The following is a 23,912-nucleotide window of genomic DNA, read 5'->3' as shown; positions in this document are numbered from 1 at the left end:
TTTATTGAAAATTCTTATCACCATCACTATTAAGAACCCTTGCTCTCATCGATACTTGATCACAATTATACTATCATTATATTTATCTCACTACAATTACCTTCATAAAAATTTAGAAACTTTTTTGAATGATTTGTTTAATTTCTCCCAGCATGCATTTGTTTTTTTGGTTACCAAGGCATTGTTTTATTTAAAATTATTTTTTTTGCTGATCTTAACAGTTGGTAGGATTCAGTACATTACATTTTTTTTTTTTTTATTTTATTTTATTTTCAGTTTTTATTCAATCTTGCATGGCATGTAATATCTTTTTATTTCAGCAGTTTTCATTTTGTGTTCATTATGCTGATTTTTGATTTTTTTAGACTGATCCCGACTCTAGTTTTGATTCTAGCTATGACCAGCTTGCGATTCCTGGAAGTCAATGGCCAGTAAGTTCTAGAGTGTCCGATATTACCGGTATTACCGATGGCTGGATAGCTAGCTAGCTTGATAGTTTTCTAATCTTTGAATCTCAGAATTTTATCTACCTGTTGCAACTCGTATAGCATGCTCAATTCTGTTCTGTCCCATTAGGCCTTATGCATGACCCCTAGAGGTCACACATCCTGGTACTTTACATGACCCCTAGAGGTCACACATCCTGGTACTTTTTGGCTGTTTGTATATTAGGGAAAATGTATAAGGCCTATTGTTTCAGAATTTTTGAGCAAAAAAGTAGTTCTCTTTTTTTAACGGTCATGACCAAAATGAGGGATGAATGGTGAAAGTGTACAACTACAAGTGAAAAAAGTTGGTTTTATACGAATTATGTCCTTTTCTCTGATTTTTCGAATTTGTCTTGCTGCCAACTTGATCTGCAAACAAAACTGAAATTTTGAGATTCTCTGTCCACTTTTAACATTAACCATGATATGTTCTGCAGCTATCCTGCTTGCAACACAGTGAAGCACCTCATCTTTGACTGCGAATGCAATGCAGTCGCAGAACGAAACCGCCATGTGTTTACGCATCTTTTGGTGTGACTTTCAAGTGTGTTAATCCTATTTAACTCAAGCATGTTTTTTCAGTGATTTCTCTTAAATTTTGGAATGTTTTTGTATCTCTACTAATCAAAGCGTCATAGTCCTTGTACCACATTGTGTTCCATATTGGCGAAAAACATATTGTTTGCTTAAGATGAAATCCAAAAGCATGCATTATTCCACCATAGATTCTAAAAAACAGGGTCTATGTTTCGAAACAGTGTCGTCTTAATCTGTGGGTCACCTTACCTAACTGACAGAAATTATTCTGCACCAAACTTCAAAGAATTTTTTTTAGGTACAATGATTTCCGCCCTCCAAAATTTAGATACACTTCTATAATTTATTTTGTAATGTTTGAACAATATGGGTATATTTTTTTATTGTAATTCTGGCATAGTTGAGGCTGGTGACCTTAACCATTGCTAGTTACCCAAAAAGGTGGATTTGGCTTTCCCATTGAGTCTGTAAAACACACCCAGGACACAGTGCATTTGGCCTTCCCATTGAGTCTGTAAAACACACCCAGGATACAGTGCATTTGTTGTCTCTATAGAGTCTGTACAGTGGTACAGTGGATTTTGCTTTCCTATTCAGTCTGTGGCACACTCACCCAGGGTACTGTGGATTTGGCTTTCTTATTCAGTCTGTGGCACACTCACCCAGGGTACAGTGGATTTTGCTTTCTTATTCAGTCTGTGGCACACTCACCCAGGGTACTGTGGATTTGGCTTTCCCATTGAGTCTGTAACACACTCACCAATGGTACAGCAGTGTTGGCCTTTCCATTAAGTCTCTTACAAACTCAAAGGATATAAGTCAATCTCATTTTATCTGTGCTCAACTCCAGGTAGAATTTCATCTTGTTTAATCTACTGATTATGGGTCTGCTACAAATATTCAGATGATCGTTAAATTATTACAAATCAGTTTGTAAATGTCTTTTTCAGGAAACTCAAGGAAATGAAATTCCTGCAAGTTTAGATGGAAACAAAGAACAAAGAGAACTCATTGCTAAGTTAGAAGCCAAAAATAGGTATTGTTTTTACTTTTGACAATATGCCATTGATAGTCTTTGGCGCATTTGCAAATTTTGATGCATTTTTTTATGATTTGTTAATTGTTACAAATGTACATAGTAGACAATTTTTTGTTCACTGCGAGATCCTACATTATATGTAAATACTGATTTAAAAACAGGACACGCAATGGTCACAGTATCATAGTGGCATCAAAACATTGTGTGGGATTTTTAAACCAACCATTAAATCTGCTTATTATGAAAAACATGGTGTAGCACCATTCCAGAAAATGAGCAAAATAGTATGCCGACAATCAACGTTATGGACTTAATTTTTTGGGGTGGTTTTAAAAAAAAAAAATTATCTTTTACAGAGAAATCATGAGAGAAATTCAGAAACTTCGACAAGAACACGATGAAGCTGTGAAAACTACCAGTATGGAGAGAAATCCCACGTTATTGGCTGAGCTCAGGTTACTAAGGCAACGTAAAGATGAGCTGGAATTGAGGATGGCTGCATTACAAGATAGTCGTAGAGAGTTAATGGTGCAGCTGGAAGGACTTATGAAGTTACTCAAGGTAGTATTGCATAGCATTTTATCTCTTTGAGAGCTAACATTTTCACCACCAAAATGTTGATGCCACATTTGGTGCCATGTATTTTGGATCTAATGGACAAAATATTTGAAACATATGAAAGTTGAGTTTGGCACTCGAAGTGTTAAAGTCAGTTTGTGTCTGCAGCTGAGTATGGCCTAAGTAACTTAGGTCAAAGTCATGAATTCTGTTTGTTTTCAAAGTACATATTATGGTTTTGACCTTATTTTTGTTGTTATTAAAATCCAGTCACTAATTTTCAATATATTTCTTACATAAAATATTTGATGTTATTTTTGACTCGTGTTGAAATCAGTCCAGTTAAAATCCCTGTATATTAATTACTCTCTAAATGGGTTCATGTGACCTCATCAATATGCATTACTGTAATCATGTGACCTCATCAATATGCATAACTGTAATCATGTGACCTCATCAATATGCATAACTGTAATCATGTGACCTCATCAATATGCATAACTGTAATATCTCATACAAAGGTCTGTGGTCAAAATATTGATATTGATTTTGCATGCAATAAATTCATTTTCTGTTTAATCATGCATCAAAGTTGTGCTTAGTAAATACAGTATTCCTGGTTTGTGATTCATGCCTCCAATACTCTTAGCATACAGGAGCTTTTTTCTAAACTTTCTTTGATTCAAGTTTGTCATTATTTTCCAAAGTGTGATGACAATCTGTTATTTTTTCCTGTTTGCTCTTTGCAGTGAGCGGCCATGTTTTTTTCTTTTACTTCTAAACTCTGCACTAAAATAAGTGTGCAAAAATACCCTGGGTACTGTCTTTCTAACCATATCAAAGCTCATCCCTCTGTAGAGATTTAATTTCATCTGCTGAATTTCCTACCCTAGTGTTTACTATGACTTGTTCTTCCTTCTCAAAATACTTGGGGACTGTCAACCAACAGGTGCTGACACCCCTCAAAACAAACAAAGTTCTTTAATGCGTCAATTCAAAAAGTACAAACACCTGTAGTTGAGTCTCATTGTTTCTACCATGGTTACTTAAAAACAAACATTTCTATATACCTTTATTTGCAGTCCATGTTTCATAACATTCATATGCTTTTATGTCTGTTGCTAGTCTGAATTTTCCCAATTTTAATGTGTTCTAAGTCACATAGTCAAAATGAAAAAAATGTCTTTATTGCATTTTAAATTTTGGTAGTATTTTATACTCGGTATAAATATAATTCTTACTGTAATTTTGAAGCATACATTACAAAATGAGTATTTCTAGTCAAGTTTTCTGAAAGTCATATTGATCGACAATCTTTGAAAGTTAACAGTATACAAAACCTTATGACTGGATCACATTCATAATGAACTATCAGTGTGTCTGTGTGTCACTGTATCTCCCCACCCTTTCCCCTCCATTTACTGTCTCCTTCTCTCTATTCTTATATTGTTTGCTTGTATCACTTTGTTCATTTCAGTCTTCGGATATAATTGCTTCACAGAGCCATGGCGGTTCACCCAAGTCCACCCCAAATAGCAGTCCACGGGCAGCTAATATGGGCCCCCGCTCCCCACCAATGCAAGCCCCTGTTCCCGCTGTGCGATCTGCCCCATCAACGCCTGGGGATTCCTTAACTGGTGTTGGTGGCGATGTCAAGCAAGCCTTCGGGCAGTCAAGGAACTTGCGAAATGATCTGCTAGTTGCTGCGGATTCAGTGACGAATGCAATGTCATCACTTGTCAAACAACTTAATTCAGGTTAGTAACTTTCAAATTAAATGCAGTAGAATATCCCATCATTGGGAAGTGCATAAACACTCATTTTCCAGCTATAATATTTTGATAATGGTCATCTGCGTTTCACAAAAGCTAATCAAACTTTGGCAATGTCTGTCAATTTGAACAATGATGAATAGCTATCATTGGTTCAAACAAGTAGCAATGCTCATTACAGCGAAGTTACACTGAACCACAAAATACACAAGCCATTTATCGCATTTTCGTGAAAGTGTAGGCATGTAATTTTACACTGTAGAATTCTCAACTGTTTCTTTGCATATTAAGTAGCTCATTTGCATAAATCCAAATCATTTATTTAGAGGATGGTAGTAGCAGTTCTAGTGAAGATGACAAGGAAGATACAGTGGAGCGTAGAAACAATAGAGCCAAAGGTAAATAAATACAATCTGTGCACCAGCAATTCTACTTCACTTTTACAAACTTTATAATATTGCAGCAATTATTGTTTCAATAAAAACAGTAAGAAAGTGATTATTTACATTTTCAAAACTTTCATTTCTCTGCCTTGGTATATTGAATCATGTAGACTAGATATAATATCAGAAAAATCTATGAATAATAAACTAGTAAAATGTTTTGAAGTGTTGCGGGTGAGCATTGTGTCCATGGCGATGTACTGAAGTCATGGATATAAAAATAAAGCTTTTTGATTTGCTTGTATGAGTTGTGGGACAAATATCCATAATCAAGAAATGTCTGGTGATGACATCACTCCAGGCTTGTCAATCAAATCAAAATAAGTGATGACACAGAATTTATATAATTACATAGAATTCACATGACCATTCTAGAATATTTACTTTCTCTTGATGAGCTAAATTCTTAAAATGTTTAATCGCTACAGAATATCTTGATTTGATGTTTGCAGTTTACCCTTTTTAAAAAAGAAAGAAAGAAGGGGCAGATCAACTTCATGTGCATCAGTTTTTCACATGTTGAGTAGACGTATGTACATATACATGAGATATCCTACCAAACTATGCACGAATATGCTTCAGAGTGTGTATGAATAGTTTCCTTTTTTTACAAACATTTTGTAAACTTTGAAATGTAACATATATTTCTGCAATACGGAATCAACACATTCAGTACAAAACTGTAGTTGGTAGAGAATCAACATCGATTTGGCCCCATGCACCCCTCTTTGTGTACATTGTGACTAAGCAACCAGAGAACTCAAAACTTTACAATTACAAATGGCTTTCCCATGAGAACTGCATGATATTGCTTCCTTTTTACCACTGATCCCTGCACATTTTTTAATTTGACTTGATTGATTGATTTGACTTGCAGTGGACAGTGACTCAGGTAGCAATGTGGACACTAGGGATCCTCTTGGCAAGTGGCAGACAGGTAAACCTTCTGATACTGAAAAGTTCCTGGCTGAGATCGAGAAGCGAAAACAAGGTCCTCAGCAAACAAGCAGATCGTTGCTTGATGATCCTGACAGGTAGGTGTATGCAAATTACAAACAAGGATGTCCCTTTATGGCAATGTATGCAAATTACAGACCAAGGATATCCTTATATGGCACTGTATGCAAATTCCAGACAAAGATACCCTTTTATGGAAGTGTACGCCAATTACAGACAAGGATATTTTTTTATGGCAGTGTATGCAGATCACCAAGTTTGAAGATCACTATATATGATCATATGAAGAACAAGTTGCTTTTAATATGTTAATTAAACATACCATATAAGGTCATGACAGTACATGTTCAAAGAAACTGTATTCCGTATATAATTGCCTTATATGGTAATGATATGCAAGTTCAAAGGTCGCTGCTGACCATATATGGTCAGGTGAAAGTGTGTAAAAATCAACATTGAATACTTCCGTGTTGAAAGGTCAATTTCAACTTGAAAAACTGAATGCTTGTACTGGGGTGTTAATGTTGGTTGAATGGATGTATTAAACAGTAGTGTAATAGATTAGGATGTAAAAATATTAAGTTTATATTACATGAAACAATGCCTATATAACGCAGGCAGGTGTGTAGTACTTTGGGGTATATTATATTGTTGTATATTGATGCTTTATAAAGCTACTCAGGTGTGTATTTCACATGGATCTATTAAAATAAAGGGAGACCTCCTGGATATCCATATCAATATACTATTCCTCCTGCTGCCTTTCAGCTGCTAAATATTCTGTACCCTAAACTTGATGGCTGATATTGCTTTGCATTGTGGGAGTTATATAATGGGCTGCAAGTTTAGGGTTAGAATTTGCCATTGCTGCTGTTTTGTGCATATGTCATGTGGCATTCGTCATGGAACATGTATCATCTTGTGTTTTGTCAATTGTTCTGTCACTTTTTTTTTTAATTTTAGCTCACTGTTTTTTGTTTATTTTTTCTAAATGCTTGAAGTTTGCCGAGTAAATTTAACTTTGCTTGTGACTGCTACTAGTTTGTCTGTCTGCTTTAACAGCTGTGTAATGCTAGGACTTGAAACATGTGAATGACTTATACTAGTAATGAATGCTGTATATTAACAACTGCTCTTGTTTTGTGGAACGTTCTTCCTTGCATAGCTACAATCAAACTGATGACACTGACTCTTATATTCGAACCGACGATGAGAGTTACCTAGCAACTGATGATGCTGAGTCGTACATACGTACTGACGACGAAAGTTACATGCGGACGGATGATGAAGCATCTAATTATTTTCGTCAGACTGATGACGAACTGTTCGAGAAAGATCCGCAGGTAAGATTTTAGTAGTAAACTTAAAAATCTTCTTTATACAGGACTTGTAAGCCTTCTTATTTTCAAATCTTAGAAATAACAACAATCTTTGTTTACTAACACTTGACTGAAATGTGTATGCTCATTGTCCTTTGTAAAATAGAACTGTCCAGTACTTACTTGCGAACATTGATCTTCATAGACCAGAGTAAATAGGTAGGAGTTTTACTTACTTCGTACCATATTTGCCTTTCAAGCAAACCCTCCTCCTTATTCTTTGTGAAATGGAATCACCCATACTGTATATAATTATGGTGGGTCACCCCTAGCTTTCATTAGATTTCGAATAATTGATTTTTTTTTGCGTGATGCAATTTTCAAATCTGGATCCAATTAGTTGTTTTCTAACATTGTGTATGTCTGTTCGTTATGTATTGACTCAAGTCACATTAACTATGGACTCATTACTCATTTGTAGCAAGGTAAGTAATACTTGTAGTTGAACTGTTATCAGGAGTTCATGCTGAAACCCTCAAATCAGTCTTAAAAAGGTCAAAAAGTAGAACTGCGGACACATCTGAAACCCTCAAATCAGTCTTACAAAGGTCAAAAGCTAGAACTGCAGACAAATCTGAAACCCTCAAATCAGTCTTACAAAGGTCAAAAGCTAGAACTGCGGACACATCTGAAACCCTCAAATCAGTCTTACAAAGGTCAAAAGCTAGAACTGCAGACAAATCTGAAACCCTCAAATCAGTCTTACAAAGGTCAAAAGCTAGAACTGCGGACACATCTGAAACCCTCAAATCAGTGTTACAAAGGTCAAAAGCTAGAACTGCAGACAAATCTGAAACCCTCAAATCAGTCTTACAAAGGTCAAAAGCTAGAACTGCGGACACATCTGAAACCCTCAAATCAGTCTTACAAAGGTCAAAAGCTAGAACTGCGGACACATCTGAAACCCTCAAATCAGTCTTACAAAGGTCAAAAGCTAGAACTGCGGACACATCTGAAACCCTCAAATCAGTCTTACAAAGGTCAAAAGCTAGAACTGCAGACAAATCTGAGACCCTCAAATCAGTCTTACAAAGGTCAAAAGCTAGAACTGCAGACAAATCTGAAACCCTCAAATCAGTCTTACAAAGGTCAAAAGCTAGAACTGCAGACAAATCTGAAACCCTCAAATCAGTCTTACAAAGGTCAAAAGCTAGAATCAAACAAATTTGAAATGAAAAGATTTTTTTCAAAACTAGTTTGCAGCATAAACCATGAATAATGATTAGTCTTAGAAACATTACTTGTACCTTTGACCTTTCTGAATGTGTGCTAAGTATTAAGGCTGTAGTATCATGAGATCTACAAGTAAAACTCCAGTTTTTCAGTAATTGCCTGCACATTTGAAGGTCATTAGCAGTTTGATCACAACCTACCAACCTTTCAATGTGTGATATAGTGTTTTTGAGTTGTATACCACAAGAAGGTCAAGCTAAAGGGAATTTTTGGTTTTTTTTACTATACGAAATTATGAGTATCTTTAAGTGTAGTGATCATGTGATTTTTTGAATTCCAGAATTAAAACATTTGGCGTTTTTTATGAAATGTAAATTTTTTTTTTGCTGGAAAGGATTTTCAAAATGCAGGAATATTTTGTTTGATACAACATCTACTCTGTTTACTATTTTTCATGATGTAATATGCAAAACATAGTGAAAACGTCCCAAAGTCATGTACATTCATGTTTACACTACTGAGAATTATATTCCATAAAAAATGACTAGATCTCCTTGAACTGCTTCATTTTAACCATTTGAACATTACTATTTTCTCGTCAAAATGATATTTGCACATTTTTATGTATTTTTCCATAATTTCTTTGTTGATTTTGGACCAAATGGACAATTTACTCATTGTTGAAAAATCTGAAATTCCTGATGCGGGATTTAGTTTGTAAAAAAAGACAAAATTTGAGTTTCAAGTTCAATAGGTTATTGTTTTCTGCTCATCTGTTGCAATGCATGTGTGTGGTCTGTATTAACCTCTTCACTAATCACTATGCAACAAACTCTGACAAGTTGAAATTACTCCATTTTTACAATATTTCATACAAATTTTCATATTAATATATCAAAATTGGCAAAACTTATAAATTTTATATAACAAGTTGTCAGAATTGTTTGCGCATTCACTTCCCTCAGTAACCGTGGCAACCATTTACTAGCAAAGGTAAGCAAAACACTTGATTCAATTTATTCTAAACAGTACAGTATTGTGTGACAATTTATTCCAAGCTGTTCATTTGAGCTATCAATTGATATTTCTGTATACTCCATGTACATGTAGTGTAAATTTTACTGTAATTTTAATAAAAGAAATATATAATAATCAATCATGTTTTCAGGTGTACATGTATCTCGCGTTTAAAATTTAAAATTATTTTACCAAGAAACCAGCGTTTTTATTCACAGTACATGTGTACATTATGTTTTCATTTCTTGTCATTATCATTGTAATAGTGAGTATAATTTATGGCTGTTACATTGGTGCAATAGTACTAATTTATTTCCCCATATGTGACAGTGTTAATGTTTGGTCCAGTGTCATTTGTTGTTTGTGGGCAACACCAAAGATAGCATCAGCAAAACATACATCCTGGTCACATGCATGTCAGATTACAGTGTGGTTGGTGTGACCAAAAATGCACATCCAGATCAACAAGACCAGTTGCACACCCTGGTTCTGCACATGTCAAATTAAAAAGACCAGTTTATGTGAGCCAAAACACATACATGTACCCTGGTCTCACACATATCAGATCAGAAAGACCTGTTGGTGTAAACAAAACACACAGCCATGTCTCGCACAGGTCAAATCAAAGAGACCTGGAACAATAGGCGTATGGCAAAACACACACCCTGGCTCTGCAAATGTCAGATTAAAGGGACCAGTTGATGTCAGCCAATACCCATACCCTGGTCTCTCGCATGTCAGATTAAAAAGACCAGTTGGCCAGATTAAAGAAACCAGTTCACGTCAGCCAATATGCACACCCTGGTCCTGCACATGTCAGATTAAAGAGGCCAGTTCACGTCAGCCAATACACACACCCTGGTCTCTCGCATGTCAGATTAAAAAGACCAGTTGATCAGATTAAAGAGACCAGTTCACGTCAGCCAATACACACACCCTGGTCCTGCACATGTCAGATTAAAGAGACAAGTTCACGTCAGCCAATACACACACCCTGGTCCTGCACATGTTGGATTAAAGAGACCAGTTGGTGTAAACCAATACACACACCCTGGTCCTGCACATGTTGGATTAAAGAGACCAGTTCACATCAGCTAATACACACACCCTGGTGTGCTGCACATGTCAGATTAAAGAGACCAGTTGGTGTAAATCATTACACACACTCTGGTCCTGTACATGTTGGATTAAAGAGACCAGTTCACATCAGCTAATACACACACCCTGGTCCTGCACATGTCAGATTAAAGAGACCAGTTAGTGTGAAACAATACACACACCCTGGCTCTGCAAATGTCAGATTAAAAGGACCAGTTGATGTCAACCAATACACATACCCTGGTCTCTCGCATGTCAGATTAAAAACACCAGTTGGTCAGATTAAAGAGACCAGTTCACGTCAGCCAATACACACACCCTGGTCCTGCACATGTCAAATTAAAGAAACCAGTTCACGTCAGCCAATAAACACACCCTGGTGCTGCACATGTCAGATTAAAGAGACCAGTTGGTGTAAATCAATACACACACCCTGGTCCTGCGCATGTTGGATTAAAGAGACCAGTTCACATCAGCTAATACACACACCCTGGTCCTGCACATGTCAGATTAAAGAAACCAGTTAGTGTGAACCAATACACACACCCTGGCTCTGCAAATGTCAGATTAAAGGGACCAGTTCATGTCAGCCAATACACATACCCTGGTCTCTCGCATGTTAGATTAAAAAGACCAGTTGGTCAGATTAAAGAGACCAGTTCACGTCAGCCAATACACGCACCCTGGTCCTGCACATGTCAGATTAAAGAGACCAGTTCACATCAGCTAATACACACACCCTGGTCCTGCACATGTCAGATTAAAGAAACCAGTTAGTGTGAACCAATACACACACCCTGGCTCTGCAAATGTCAGATTAAAGGGACCAGTTCATGTCAGCCAATACACATACCCTGGTCTCTCGCATGTTAGATTAAAAAGACCAGTTGGTCAGATTAAAGAGACCAGTTCACGTCAGCCAATACACGCACCCTGGTCCTGCACATGTCAGATTAAAGAGACCAGTTCACGTCAGCCAATACACACACCCTGGTCCTGCACATGTCAGATTAAAGAGACCAGTTCACGTCAGCCAATACACACACCCTGGTCCTACACATGTCGAATTAAAGAGACCAGTTAGTGTGAACCAATACACATACCCTGGTCTCTCTTATGTCAGATTCAAGTGACCAGTCAGCCATTGTTACAGAACTAGTTGTGAAATCAGTTTCAATGTGTACCGCCAGCCAGCCAGACAGTGAGTCAGTCAGCCAGGCATAGTGGAAAACTCATTTGGCATTTTGAACAAAAACACACTGTCATATCGACATATCGAAAATAGCAGTTTCTGGTCAGTTTGTTTTTCCAAAAGTGGCTCAGATGAATGTTTTTTTGGTGAAACTGTTATTAAAATTATACTATTATTTTCATTTTTGTGAAAAACTATTTTTTTGTCTAAAATTATGACAAACAAAAAGCTCTTAGTCTGTAGGGTTCAAACATGACAATCAAATGGGTTGACATCATTAATGTTGGCATTGGAAAACATGTTTTTCACTCACATACATATATGTTATACTAAAATCCATCTTTGCGATTTGGAGTTCATCACTTGTACTTAAATGCACTGAAAGGATGAGCACATATATTGTATCAAGTAAAATTCATTTTAATGTTTCATCGTTCTCTTCTCAGTAACCATGGTATCTTAGAAATAACTGCATTAATACTAACTTTTTTTTATTTCTCTGTACTTGCTAAAATCTTTTTGAAACACAACTAATTATTGTCATGGAAACCGCTTCATTTACCTCCTGCTTATGCTGATCACCTTCAACCCAAAGCACTTTCTAATATGCCCAGTGAGAGCAACTGTCATCACCCAAGTCATCAGCCCATTGTCTCTTGTAGGAGGTCTCTCAGATAAATATTAAAATGAAATATCCCAGTTTTATTGTTGAGTGCAGTGTTTGTGATGTGATGCTAGATTAGGCAAGTTAAGGTGTATGAGATGTATGATGTATGTGCTATTGTTAGGTGTAATATAATGTGTGTTTTGGTTGTTCTGTTGTGGTATAAAATAAATATGTACAAATTGTTGCCGAGTTGATATACTATTTACAGTATATGCTGAACTGAATCTTATATATTAATATGATTTATGATTTCACTGTCCTTATCAGTTTTTTTCTGCTATCAGTGAATATGCAAGGGCTAGAGACTAGATTAGTTCTACTAGAACTACCTCTCTTGTCCTCGCCAGATAGTTATGTATATCTCTATCTTCGTTTTGTACTTTGTAATGTAATTTATCTGGTGAAATAAAATTGTATTGTATTGTATCTCTATGGCATATACTGTGTATGCTGTACTGTATCTTGTGACAGTATGGTGTATACAGTGTATGCTGTACTGTATCTTGTGACAGTATGGTGTATACAGTGTATGCTGTACTGTATCTTGTGACAGTATGGTGTATGCAGTGTATGCTGTACTGTATCTTGTGACAGTATGGTATATACAGTGTATGCTGTACTGTATCATGTGATAGTATGGTGTGTACAGTATATGATGTACTGTATCATGTAACAGTATGGTATATACAGTGTATGATGTACTGTTTTGTGTAACAGTATAGTATTTACAGTGTATGCTATACTGTATTGTATAACAGTATGGTGTATACAGTACTGTATCGCCTAACAGTATGGTATATACAGTGTATGCTGTACTGTTTTGTGTAACAGTATAGTATTTACAGTGTATGCTATACTGTATTGTATAACAGTATGGTGTATACAGTGTATGCTGTACTGTATCATGTAACAGTATGGTATATACAGTGTATGCTGTACTGTATCATGTAACAGTGTAGTGTATACAGTGTATTTTGTACTGTATCATGTAACAGTATGGTATATAGTGTATGCTGTACTGTTTTGTGTAACAGTATAGTATATACAGTGTATGCTGTACTGTATCGCTTAACAGTATGGTATACAGTGTATGCTATACTGTATTGTATACAGTACTGTATCATGTAACAGTGTAGTGTATACAGTGTATGCTGTACTGTATCATGTAACAGTGTAGTGTATACAGTGTATTCTGTACTGTATCATGTAACAGTATGGTATATAGTGTATGCTGTACTGTATCGCTTAACAGTATGGTATATAGTGTATGCTGTACTATTTTGTGCAAGAGTATGGTATATAGTGTATGCTGTACTGTTTTGTGCAAGAGTATGGTATATAGTGTATGCTGTACTGTTTTGTGCAAGAGTATAGTATATAGTGTATGCTGTACTGTATCGCTTAACAGTATTGTATATAGTGTATGCTGTACTGTTTTGTGTAACAGTATAGTATTTACAGTGTATGCTATACTGTATTGTATAACAGTATGGTGTATACAGTACTGTATCATGTAACAGTATGGTATATACAGTGTATTCTGTACTGTATCATGTAACAGTGTGGTATATACAGTGTATGCTGTACTGTATCATGTAACAGTGTAGTGTATACAGTGTATTCTGTACTGTATCCTGTAACAGTATGGTATATAATGTATGCTGTACTGTTTTGTGTAACAGTATAGTATATACAGTGTATGCTGTACTGTATCGCTTAACAGTATGGTATATAGTGTATGCTGTGCTGTTTTGTGTAACAGTATAGTATTTACAGTGTATGCTATACTGTATTGTATAACAGTATGGTGTATACAGTACTGTATCATGTAACAGTATGGTATATACAGTGTATGCTGTACTGTATCATGTAACAGTATGGTATATACAGTGTATTCTGTACTGTATCATGTAACAGTGTGGTATATACAGTGTATGCTGTACTGTATCATGTAACAGTATGGTATATACAGTGTATGCTGTACTGTATCATGTAACAGTGTAGTGTATACAGTGTATTCTGTACTGTATCATGTAACAGTATGGTATATAGTGTATGCTGTACTGTTTTGTGTAACAGTATAGTATATACAGTGTATGCTGTACTGTATCGCTTAACAGTATGGTATATAGTGTATGCTGTACTGTTTTGTGTAACAGTACAATATTTACAGTGTATGCTATACTGTATTGTATACAGTACTGTATCATGTAACAGTGTAGTGTATACAGTGTATGCTGTACTGTATCATGTAACAGTATGGTATATACAGTGTATGCTGTACTGTATCATGTAACAGTGTAGTGTATACAGTGTATTCTGTACTGTATCATGTAACAGTATGGTATATAGTGTATGCTGTACTGTTTTGTGTAACAGTATAGTATATACAGTGTATGCTGTACTGTATCGCTTAACAGTATGGTATATAGTGTATGCTGTACTGTTTTGTGTAACAGTACAGTATTTACAGTGTATGCTATACTGTATTGTATACAGTACTGTATCATGTAACAGTGTAGTGTATACAGTGTATGCTGTACTGTATCATGTAACAGTGTAGTGTATACAGTGTATTCTGTACTGTATCATGTAACAGTATGGTATATAGTGTATGCTGTACTGTTTTGTGTAACAGTATGGTATATAGTGTATGCTGTACTGTATCGCTTAACAGTATGGTATATAGTGTATGCTGTACTATTTTGTGCAAGAGTATGGTATATAGTGTATGCTGTACTGTTTTGTGCAAGAGTATGGTATATAGTGTATGCTGTACTGTTTTGTGCAAGAGTATAGTACATAATGTATATAGTGTATGCTGTACTGTATCGCTTAACAGTATGGTATATAGTGTATGCTGTACTGTTTTGTGTAACAGTATAGTATTTACAGTGTATGCTATACTGTATTGTATAACAGTATGGTGTATACAGTACTGTATCATGTAACAGTATGGTATATACAGTGTATTCTGTACTGTATCATGTAACAGTGTGGTATATACAGTGTATGCTGTACTGTATCATGTAACAGTGTAGTGTATACAGTGTATTCTGTACTGTATCCTGTAACAGTATGGTATATAATGTATGCTGTACTGTTTTGTGTAACAGTATAGTATATACAGTGTATGCTGTACTGTATCGCTTAACAGTATGGTATATAGTGTATGCTGTGCTGTTTTGTGTAACAGTATAGTATTTACAGTGTATGCTATACTGTATTGTATAACAGTATGGTGTATACAGTACTGTATCATGTAACAGTATGGTATATACAGTGTATGCTGTACTGTATCATGTAACAGTATGGTATATACAGTGTATTCTGTACTGTATCATGTAACAGTGTGGTATATACAGTGTATGCTGTACTGTATCATGTAACAGTATGGTATATAGTGTATGCTGTACTGTTTTGTGTAACAGTATAGTGTATACAGTGTATTCTGTACTGTATCATGTAACAGTATGGTATATAGTGTATGCTGTACTGTATCATGTGGTAGTATGATGTATACAGTGTACGCTGTACTGTATCATGTAACAGTATGGTATATACAGTGTATGCTGTACTGTATCGCCTAACAGTATGGTATGTACAGTGTATGCTGTACTGTATCATGTAACAGTGTGGTATGCTGTACTGTATCATGTAACAGTATGGTATATAGTGTATGCTGTACTGTTTTGTGTAACAGTATAGTGTATACAGTGTATTCTGTACTGTATCATGTAACAGTATGGTATATAGTGTATGCTGTACTGTATCATGTGGTAGTATGATGTATACAGTGTACACTGTACTGTATCATGTAACAGTATAGTATTTACAGTGTATGCTATACTGTATTGTATAACAATATGGTGTATACAGTACTGTATCATGTAACAGTATGGTATATACAGTGTATTCTGTACTGTATCATGTAACAGTGTGGTATATACAGTGTATGCTGTACTGTATCATGTAACAGTGTAGTGTATACAGTGTATTCTGTACTGTATCCTGTAACAGTATGGTATATAATGTATGCTGTACTGTTTTGTGTAACAGTATAGTATATACAGTGTATGCTGTACTGTATCGCTTAACAGTATGGTATATAGTGTATGCTGTGCTGTTTTGTGTAACAGTATAGTATTTACAGTGTATGCTATACTGTATTGTATAACAGTATGGTGTATACAGTACTGTATCATGTAACAGTATGGTATATACAGTGTATGCTGTACTGTATCATGTAACAGTATGGTATATACAGTGTATTCTGTACTGTATCATGTAACAGTGTGGTATATACAGTGTATGCTGTACTGTATCATGTAACAGTATGGTATATACAGTGTATGCTGTACTGTATCATGTAACAGTGTAGTGTATACAGTGTATTCTGTACTGTATCATGTAACAGTATGGTATATAGTGTATGCTGTACTGTTTTGTGTAACAGTATAGTATATACAGTGTATGCTGTACTGTATCGCTTAACAGTATGGTATATAGTGTATGCTGTACTGTTTTGTGTAACTACAATATTTACAGTGTATGCTATACTGTATTGTATACAGTACTGTATCATGTAACAGTGTAGTGTATACAGTGTATGCTGTACTGTATCATGTAACAGTATGGTATATACAGTGTATGCTGTACTGTATCATGTAACAGTGTAGTGTATACAGTGTATTCTGTACTGTATCATGTAACAGTATGGTATATAGTGTATGCTGTACTGTTTTGTGTAACAGTATAGTATATACAGTGTATGCTGTACTGTATCGCTTAACAGTATGGTATATAGTGTATGCTGTACTGTTTTGTGTAACAGTACAGTATTTACAGTGTATGCTATACTGTATTGTATACAGTACTGTATCATGTAACAGTGTAGTGTATACAGTGTATGCTGTACTGTATCATGTAACAGTGTAGTGTATACAGTGTATTCTGTACTGTATCATGTAACAGTATGGTATATAGTGTATTCTGTACTGTATCATGTAACAGTATGGTATATAGTGTATGCTGTACTGTATCGCTTAACAGTATGGTATATAGTGTATGCTGTACTATTTTGTGCAAGAGTATGGTATATAGTGTATGCTGTACTGTTTTGTGCAAGAGTATGGTATATAGTGTATGCTGTACTGTTTTGTGCAAGAGTATAGTATATAGTGTATGCTGTACTGTATCGCTTAACAGTATGGTATATAGTGTATTCTGTACTGTTTTGTGTAACAGTATAGTATTTACAGTGTATGCTATACTGTATTGTATAACAGTATGGTGTATACAGTACTGTATCATGTAACAGTATGGTATATACAGTGTATTCTGTACTGTATCATGTAACAGTGTGGTATATACAGTGTATGCTGTACTGTATCATGTAACAGTGTAGTGTATACAGTGTATTCTGTACTGTATCCTGTAACAGTATGGTATATAATGTATGCTGTACTGTTTTGTGTAACAGTATAGTATATACAGTGTATGCTGTACTGTATCGCTTAACAGTATGGTATATAGTGTATGCTGTGCTGTTTTGTGTAACAGTATAGTATTTACAGTGTATGCTATACTGTATTGTATAACAGTATGGTGTATACAGTACTGTATCATGTAACAGTATGGTATATACAGTGTATGCTGTACTGTATCATGTAACAGTATGGTATATACAGTGTATTCTGTACTGTATCATGTAACAGTGTGGTATATACAGTGTATGCTGTACTGTATCATGTAACATTATGGTATATAGTGTATGCTGTACTGTTTTGTGTAACAGTATAGTGTATACAGTGTATTCTGTACTGTATCATGTAACAGTATGGTATATAGTGTATGCTGTACTGTATCATGTGGTAGTATGATGTATACAGTGTACGCTGTACTGTATCATGTAACAGTATGGTATATACAGTGTATGCTGTACTGTATCGCCTAACAGTATGGTATATACAGTGTATGCTGTACTGTTTTGTGTAACAGTATAGTATATACAGTGTATGCTGTACTGTATCATGTAACAGTATGGTATATACAGTGTATGCTGTACTGTATCATGTAACAGTATGGTATATACAGTGTACGCTGTACTGTATCATGTAACAGTATTGTATATACAGTGTACGCTGTACTGTATCATGTAACAGTATGGTATATACAGTGTATGCTGTACTGTATCGCCTAACAGTATGGTGTATACAGTGTATGCTGTACTGTATCATGTAACAGTATGGTATATACAGTGTATGCTATACTGTATCGCCTAACAGTATGGTATATACAGTGTGTGCTATACTGTATCGCGTAACAGTATAGTATTTACAGTGTGTATTCTATACAGTATTGTGTCATGTAACAGTATGGTATATACAGTGTATGCTATACTGTATCATGTAACAGTATGGTATATACAGTGTGTGCCATACTGTATCGCATAACAGTATAATATTTACAGTGTATGCTCTACTGTATTGTGTCATGTAACAGTATGGTGTATACAGTGTATGCTGTACTGTATCATGTAACAGTATTGTGTATACAGTGTATGCTGTACTGTATCATGTGACAGTATGGTGTATACAGTGTATTCTGTACTGTATCATGTGACAATATGGTGTATACAGTGTATGCTGTACTGTATCATGTGACAATATGGTGTATACAGTGTATGCTGTACTGTATCATGTAACAATATGGTGTATATAGTGTATGCTGTACTGTATCATGTGACAGTATGGTGTATGCAGTGTATCATGTAACAGTATGGTGTATACAGTGTATGCTGTACTGTATCATGTAACAATATGGTGTATACAGTGTATGCTGTACTGTATCATGTGACAATATGGTGTATACAGTGTATGCTGTACTGTATCATGTGATAGTATGGTGTGTACAGTGTATGCTGTACTGTATCATGTGACAATATGGTGTATACAGTGTATGCTGTACTGTATCATGTGACAGTATGGTGTATACAGTGTATGCTGTACTGTATCATGTGACAATATGGTGTATACAGTGTATGCTCTACGGTATCATGTAACAATATGGTGTATACAGTATATGCTGTACTGTATCATGTGACAATATGGTGTATACAGTGTATGCTGTACTGTATCATGTGATAGTATAGTGTATACAGTGTATGCTCTACAGTATCATGTAACAATATGGTGTATACAGTGTATGCTGTACTGTATCATGTAACAGTATGGTGTATACAGTGTATGCTGTACTGTATCATGTGACAATATGGTGTATACAGTATATGCTGTACGGTATCATGTGACAATATGGTGTATACAGTGTATGCTGTACTGACAATATAGTGTATACAGTGTATTCTGTACTGTATCATGTAACAGTATGGTGTATACAGTGTATGCTGTACTGTGTCATGTAACAGTATGGTGTATACAGTGTATGCTGTACTGTATCATGTGACAGTATGGTGTATACAGTGTATTCTGTACTGTATCATGTAACAGTATGGTGTGTACAGTGTATGCTGTACTGTATCATGTATCAATATAGTGTGTACAGTGTATGCTGTACTGTATCATGTAACAATATGGTGTATACAGTATATGCTGTACTGTATCATGTAACAGTATGGTGTATACAGTATATGCTGTACTGTATCATGTGACAGTATGGTGTGTACAGTGTATGCTGTACTGTATCATGTGACAGTATGGTGTATACAGTGTATGCTGTACTGTATCATGTGACAATATAGTGTATACAGTGTATGCTGTACTGTATCATGTGACAGTATGGTGTATATAGTGTATGCTGTACTGTATCATGTGACAGTATGGTGTATGCAGTGTATCATGTAACAGTATGGTGTATACAGTGTATGCTGTACTGTATCATTAACAATATAGTGTATACAGTGTATGCTGTACTGTATCATGTAACAGTATGGTGTATACAGTGTATGCTGTACTGTATCATGTGACAGTATGGTGTATACAGTGTATGCTGTACTGTATCATGTGACAATATGGTGTATACAGTGTATGCTCTACGGTATCATGTAACAATATGGTGTATACAGTATATGCTGTACTGTATCATGTGACAATATGGTGTATACAGTGTATGCTGTACTGTATCATGTGATAGTATAGTGTATACAGTGTATGCTCTACGGTATCATGTAACAATATGGTGTATACAGTGTATGCTGTACTGTATCATGTAACAGTATGGTGTATACAGTGTATGCTGTACTGTATCATGTGACAATATGGTGTATACAGTATATGCTGTACGGTATCATGTGACAATATGGTGTGTACAGTGTATGCTGTACTGACAATATAGTGTATACATTGTATTCTGTACTGTATCATGTAACAGTATGGTGTATACAGTGTATGCTGTACTGTGTCATGTAACAGTATGGTGTATACAGTGTATGCTGTACTGTATCATGTGACAGTATGGTGTATACAGTGTATTCTGTAATGTATCATGTAACAGTATGGTGTGTACAGTGTATGCTGTACTGTATCATGTAACAGTATGGTGTGTACAGTGTATGCTGTACTGTATCATGTAACAATATGGTGTGTACAGTGTATGCTGTACTGTATCATGTAACAATATGGTGTATACAGTATATGCTGTACTGTATCATGTAACAGTATGGTGTGTACAGTGTATGCTGTACTGTATCATGTAACAGTATGGCGTATACAGTATATGCTGTACTGTATCATGTGACAGTATGGTGTGTACAGTATATGCTGTACTGTATCATGTGACAGTATAGTGTATACAGTGTATACAGTGTATGCTGTACTGTATCATGTAACAGTATAGTGTATACAGTGTATGCTGTACTGTATCATGTGGTAGTATGATGTATACAGTATATGCTGTACTGTATCATGTGGTAGTATGATGTATACAGTATATGCTGTACTGTATCATGTGACAGTATGGTGTGTACAGTGTATGCTGTACTGTATCATGTGACAATATAGTGTATACAGTGTATGCTGTACTGTATCATGTGACAATATAGTGTATACAGTGTATGCTGTACTGTATCATGTGACAGTATGGTGTGTACAGTGTATGCTGTACTGTATCATGTGATAGTATGGTGTGTACAGTATATGCTGTACTGTATCATGTGACAGTATAGTGTATACAGTGTATTCTGTACTGTATCATGTAACAGTATGGTGTATACAGTATATGCTGTACTGTATCATGTGATAGTATGGTGTATACAGTGTATGCTGTACGGTATCATGTAACAGTATGGTGTATACAGTATATGCTGTACTGTATCATGTGACAGTATGGTGTGTACAGTATATGCTGTACTGTATCATGTGACAGTATAGTGTATACAGTGTATGCTGTACTGTATCATGTAACAGTATGGTGTATACAGTGTATGCTGTACTGTATCATGTGGTAGTATGGTGTATACAGTATATGCTGTACTGTATCATGTGGTAGTATGATGTATACAGTATATGCTGTACTGTATCATGTGACAGTATGGTGTGTACAGTGTATGCTGTACTGTATCATGTGACAATATAGTGTATACAGTGTATGCTGTACTGTATCATGTGACAATATAGTGTATACAGTGTATGCTGTACTGTATCATGTGACAGTATGGTGTGTACAGTGTATGCTGTACTGTATCATGTGATAGTATGGTGTGTACAGTATACAGTATATGCTGTACTGTATCATGTGACAGTATAGTGTATACAGTGTATGCTGTACTGTATCATGTAACAGTATGGTGTATACAGTATATGCTGTACTGTATCATGTGATAGTATGGTGTATACAGTGTATGCTGTACGGTATCATGTAACAGTATGGTGTATACAGTATATGCTGTACTGTATCATGTAACAGTATGGTGTATACAGTGTATGCTGTACTGTATCATGTAACAGTATGGTGTATAAAGTGTATGGAAACAATTTTCCTTGCTATCTTTGTCCCAATGTGATGTCTGTGTCTATATTATTGTTCATCATTTCAGGATTGCTGAATTCAGCAAGAAGTCGTCCATTCTAATTTTAATAAAGCCAAAGGTTTCAGGGATAAATATATATTCATTATTTATCAATAAACATTAACCATGAACTCATGTCTACAGGTCATACACATATGCCTACAGAAGAGCATCAAATTTTAATTTGATTTCCGTTCAGCTGTTTTTTAGATTTTGAAGAAATTCAACTTTCATTTTGTCATAAACTGTTACCTGTGTTGATTTGTACATTGCCCACAGTGATAGTGAACAACATGAACAATCCACATATGATCTTGGTGCAGTTCAATTTTGGTCTGGTCAGTTTATATATTTTGTAACTGAAGAATGGAGCAATATCCTTTCAAGTCATTGTCAGAGAACAAAATTGACCCCGGCTTGTCACAGATATGATGCACGATCAAACACATGCACGGACAGACCCTACAAGTCTTTTTTCCGGACTTGGTCTGACAGAAACTAAAAATGTACTGAATATGAAAAGAAAATTTATATTTGTAGCTCTGTAGATCATTGTTATTCATACGTGATGTTTTATATACCGGTACAGAAAAAAAAGTGTGCCCTATCCATGTGTACCAGCATATATTAATGGTTTATCAGTGATTTGCTAAAGTGTTACCAACAAGTCCTATTACCACTGCTAACGACACTGACTCCAGCCTGACTACTACAAAGTTTTCCAGCAGTCATACAGTGAACATAGCTATATTGTATTTGATTGGTTGAATTATTAATAATTTGCGTGTCAATCAGTCTGCTCGTGCATTTGAAATAAGGAGTAAACAATAGCATGTGAGATGGTTTTAATAAATGGGGAACTGATGTGTTGATTTTTTCATAGCAGACCTGCTTACAGCCTTTGGACGTAGATTTGTTGTGCATCTAAATGTCTGAATATTTACTTCATTAGAAGTTGATATGATCATCTTGTATACTGTAAAGGGGTTAATTATTCACTGGGTTTTAATTTGGCTTTTTTCGCTGACTGAAAAATGCGCTAAATTAAAACCCAGTGAATATGTAAAATTTAGCATAGAACACATTATCCAAATGATAAAACCGTGAATTTAAAACCCACTAAATATGCCTGAAACGCTAAATCAGTGAAATTTAAACCCAGTGAAATTTAGTCATTTTACAGTATTGAAAGTGAGATACAAAATCTCGGACAACTGGTTATTGTCGAGCTGTAGTCAGTGTGGATGGAAGGGCAATGGAATAATAGTCAAGCTGGAGACGGTGTGGGTGGAAAGGCAATGGAATAATAGTCAAGCTGGAGTCAGTGTGGATGGAGGGCAATGGAATAATAGTCAAGCTGGAGTCAGTGTGGATGGAGGGCAATGGAATAATAGTCAAGCTGGAGTCAGTGTGGATGGAGGGCAATGGAATAATAGTCAAGCTGGAGTCAGTGTGGATGGAGGGCAGTGGAATAATAGTCAAGCTGGAGTCAGTGTGGATGGAGGGCAATGGAATAATAGTCAAGCTGGAGTCAGTGTGGATGGAGGGCAATGGAATAATAGTCAAGC

The 23,912-nt window shown here is 35.7% G+C and overlaps 1 protein-coding gene across 5 annotated transcripts in view; it reads left to right on the top strand.

The window, feature by feature from the left end:
• The window catches only part of LOC100372492 (dystrobrevin beta), a 155,159-nt gene that overhangs the window by 125,867 nt on the left and 5,380 nt on the right, over positions 1-23,912 (top strand). Inside the window, exons 12-18 of one of the 5 annotated variants that reach the window (XM_085492823.1) lie at positions 366-431; positions 1,976-2,061; positions 2,421-2,625; positions 4,124-4,379; positions 4,721-4,792; positions 5,715-5,871; positions 6,960-7,137. In XM_085492823.1, the coding sequence (XP_085348949.1) occupies positions 366-431; positions 1,976-2,061; positions 2,421-2,625; positions 4,124-4,379; positions 4,721-4,792; positions 5,715-5,871; positions 6,960-7,137 (1,020 nt within the window). Of the gene's footprint in view, positions 1-365; positions 432-1,975; positions 2,062-2,420; positions 2,626-4,099; positions 4,385-4,720; positions 4,793-5,714; positions 5,872-6,959; positions 7,138-23,912 lie in introns of those variants that run through there. The other 4 variants (XM_085492822.1, XM_085492824.1, XM_085492825.1 and 1 more) reach the window with 4 other exon arrangements.

This window comes from Saccoglossus kowalevskii, chromosome 18 (genome assembly GCF_978046115.1).
Source record: "Saccoglossus kowalevskii chromosome 18, keSacKowa6.1, whole genome shotgun sequence".
Lineage (NCBI taxonomy): Eukaryota > Metazoa > Hemichordata > Enteropneusta > Harrimaniidae > Saccoglossus > Saccoglossus kowalevskii.
Note: the sequence above shows the minus strand (reverse complement) of the source record. Positions and strands in the feature narration are given on the sequence as shown.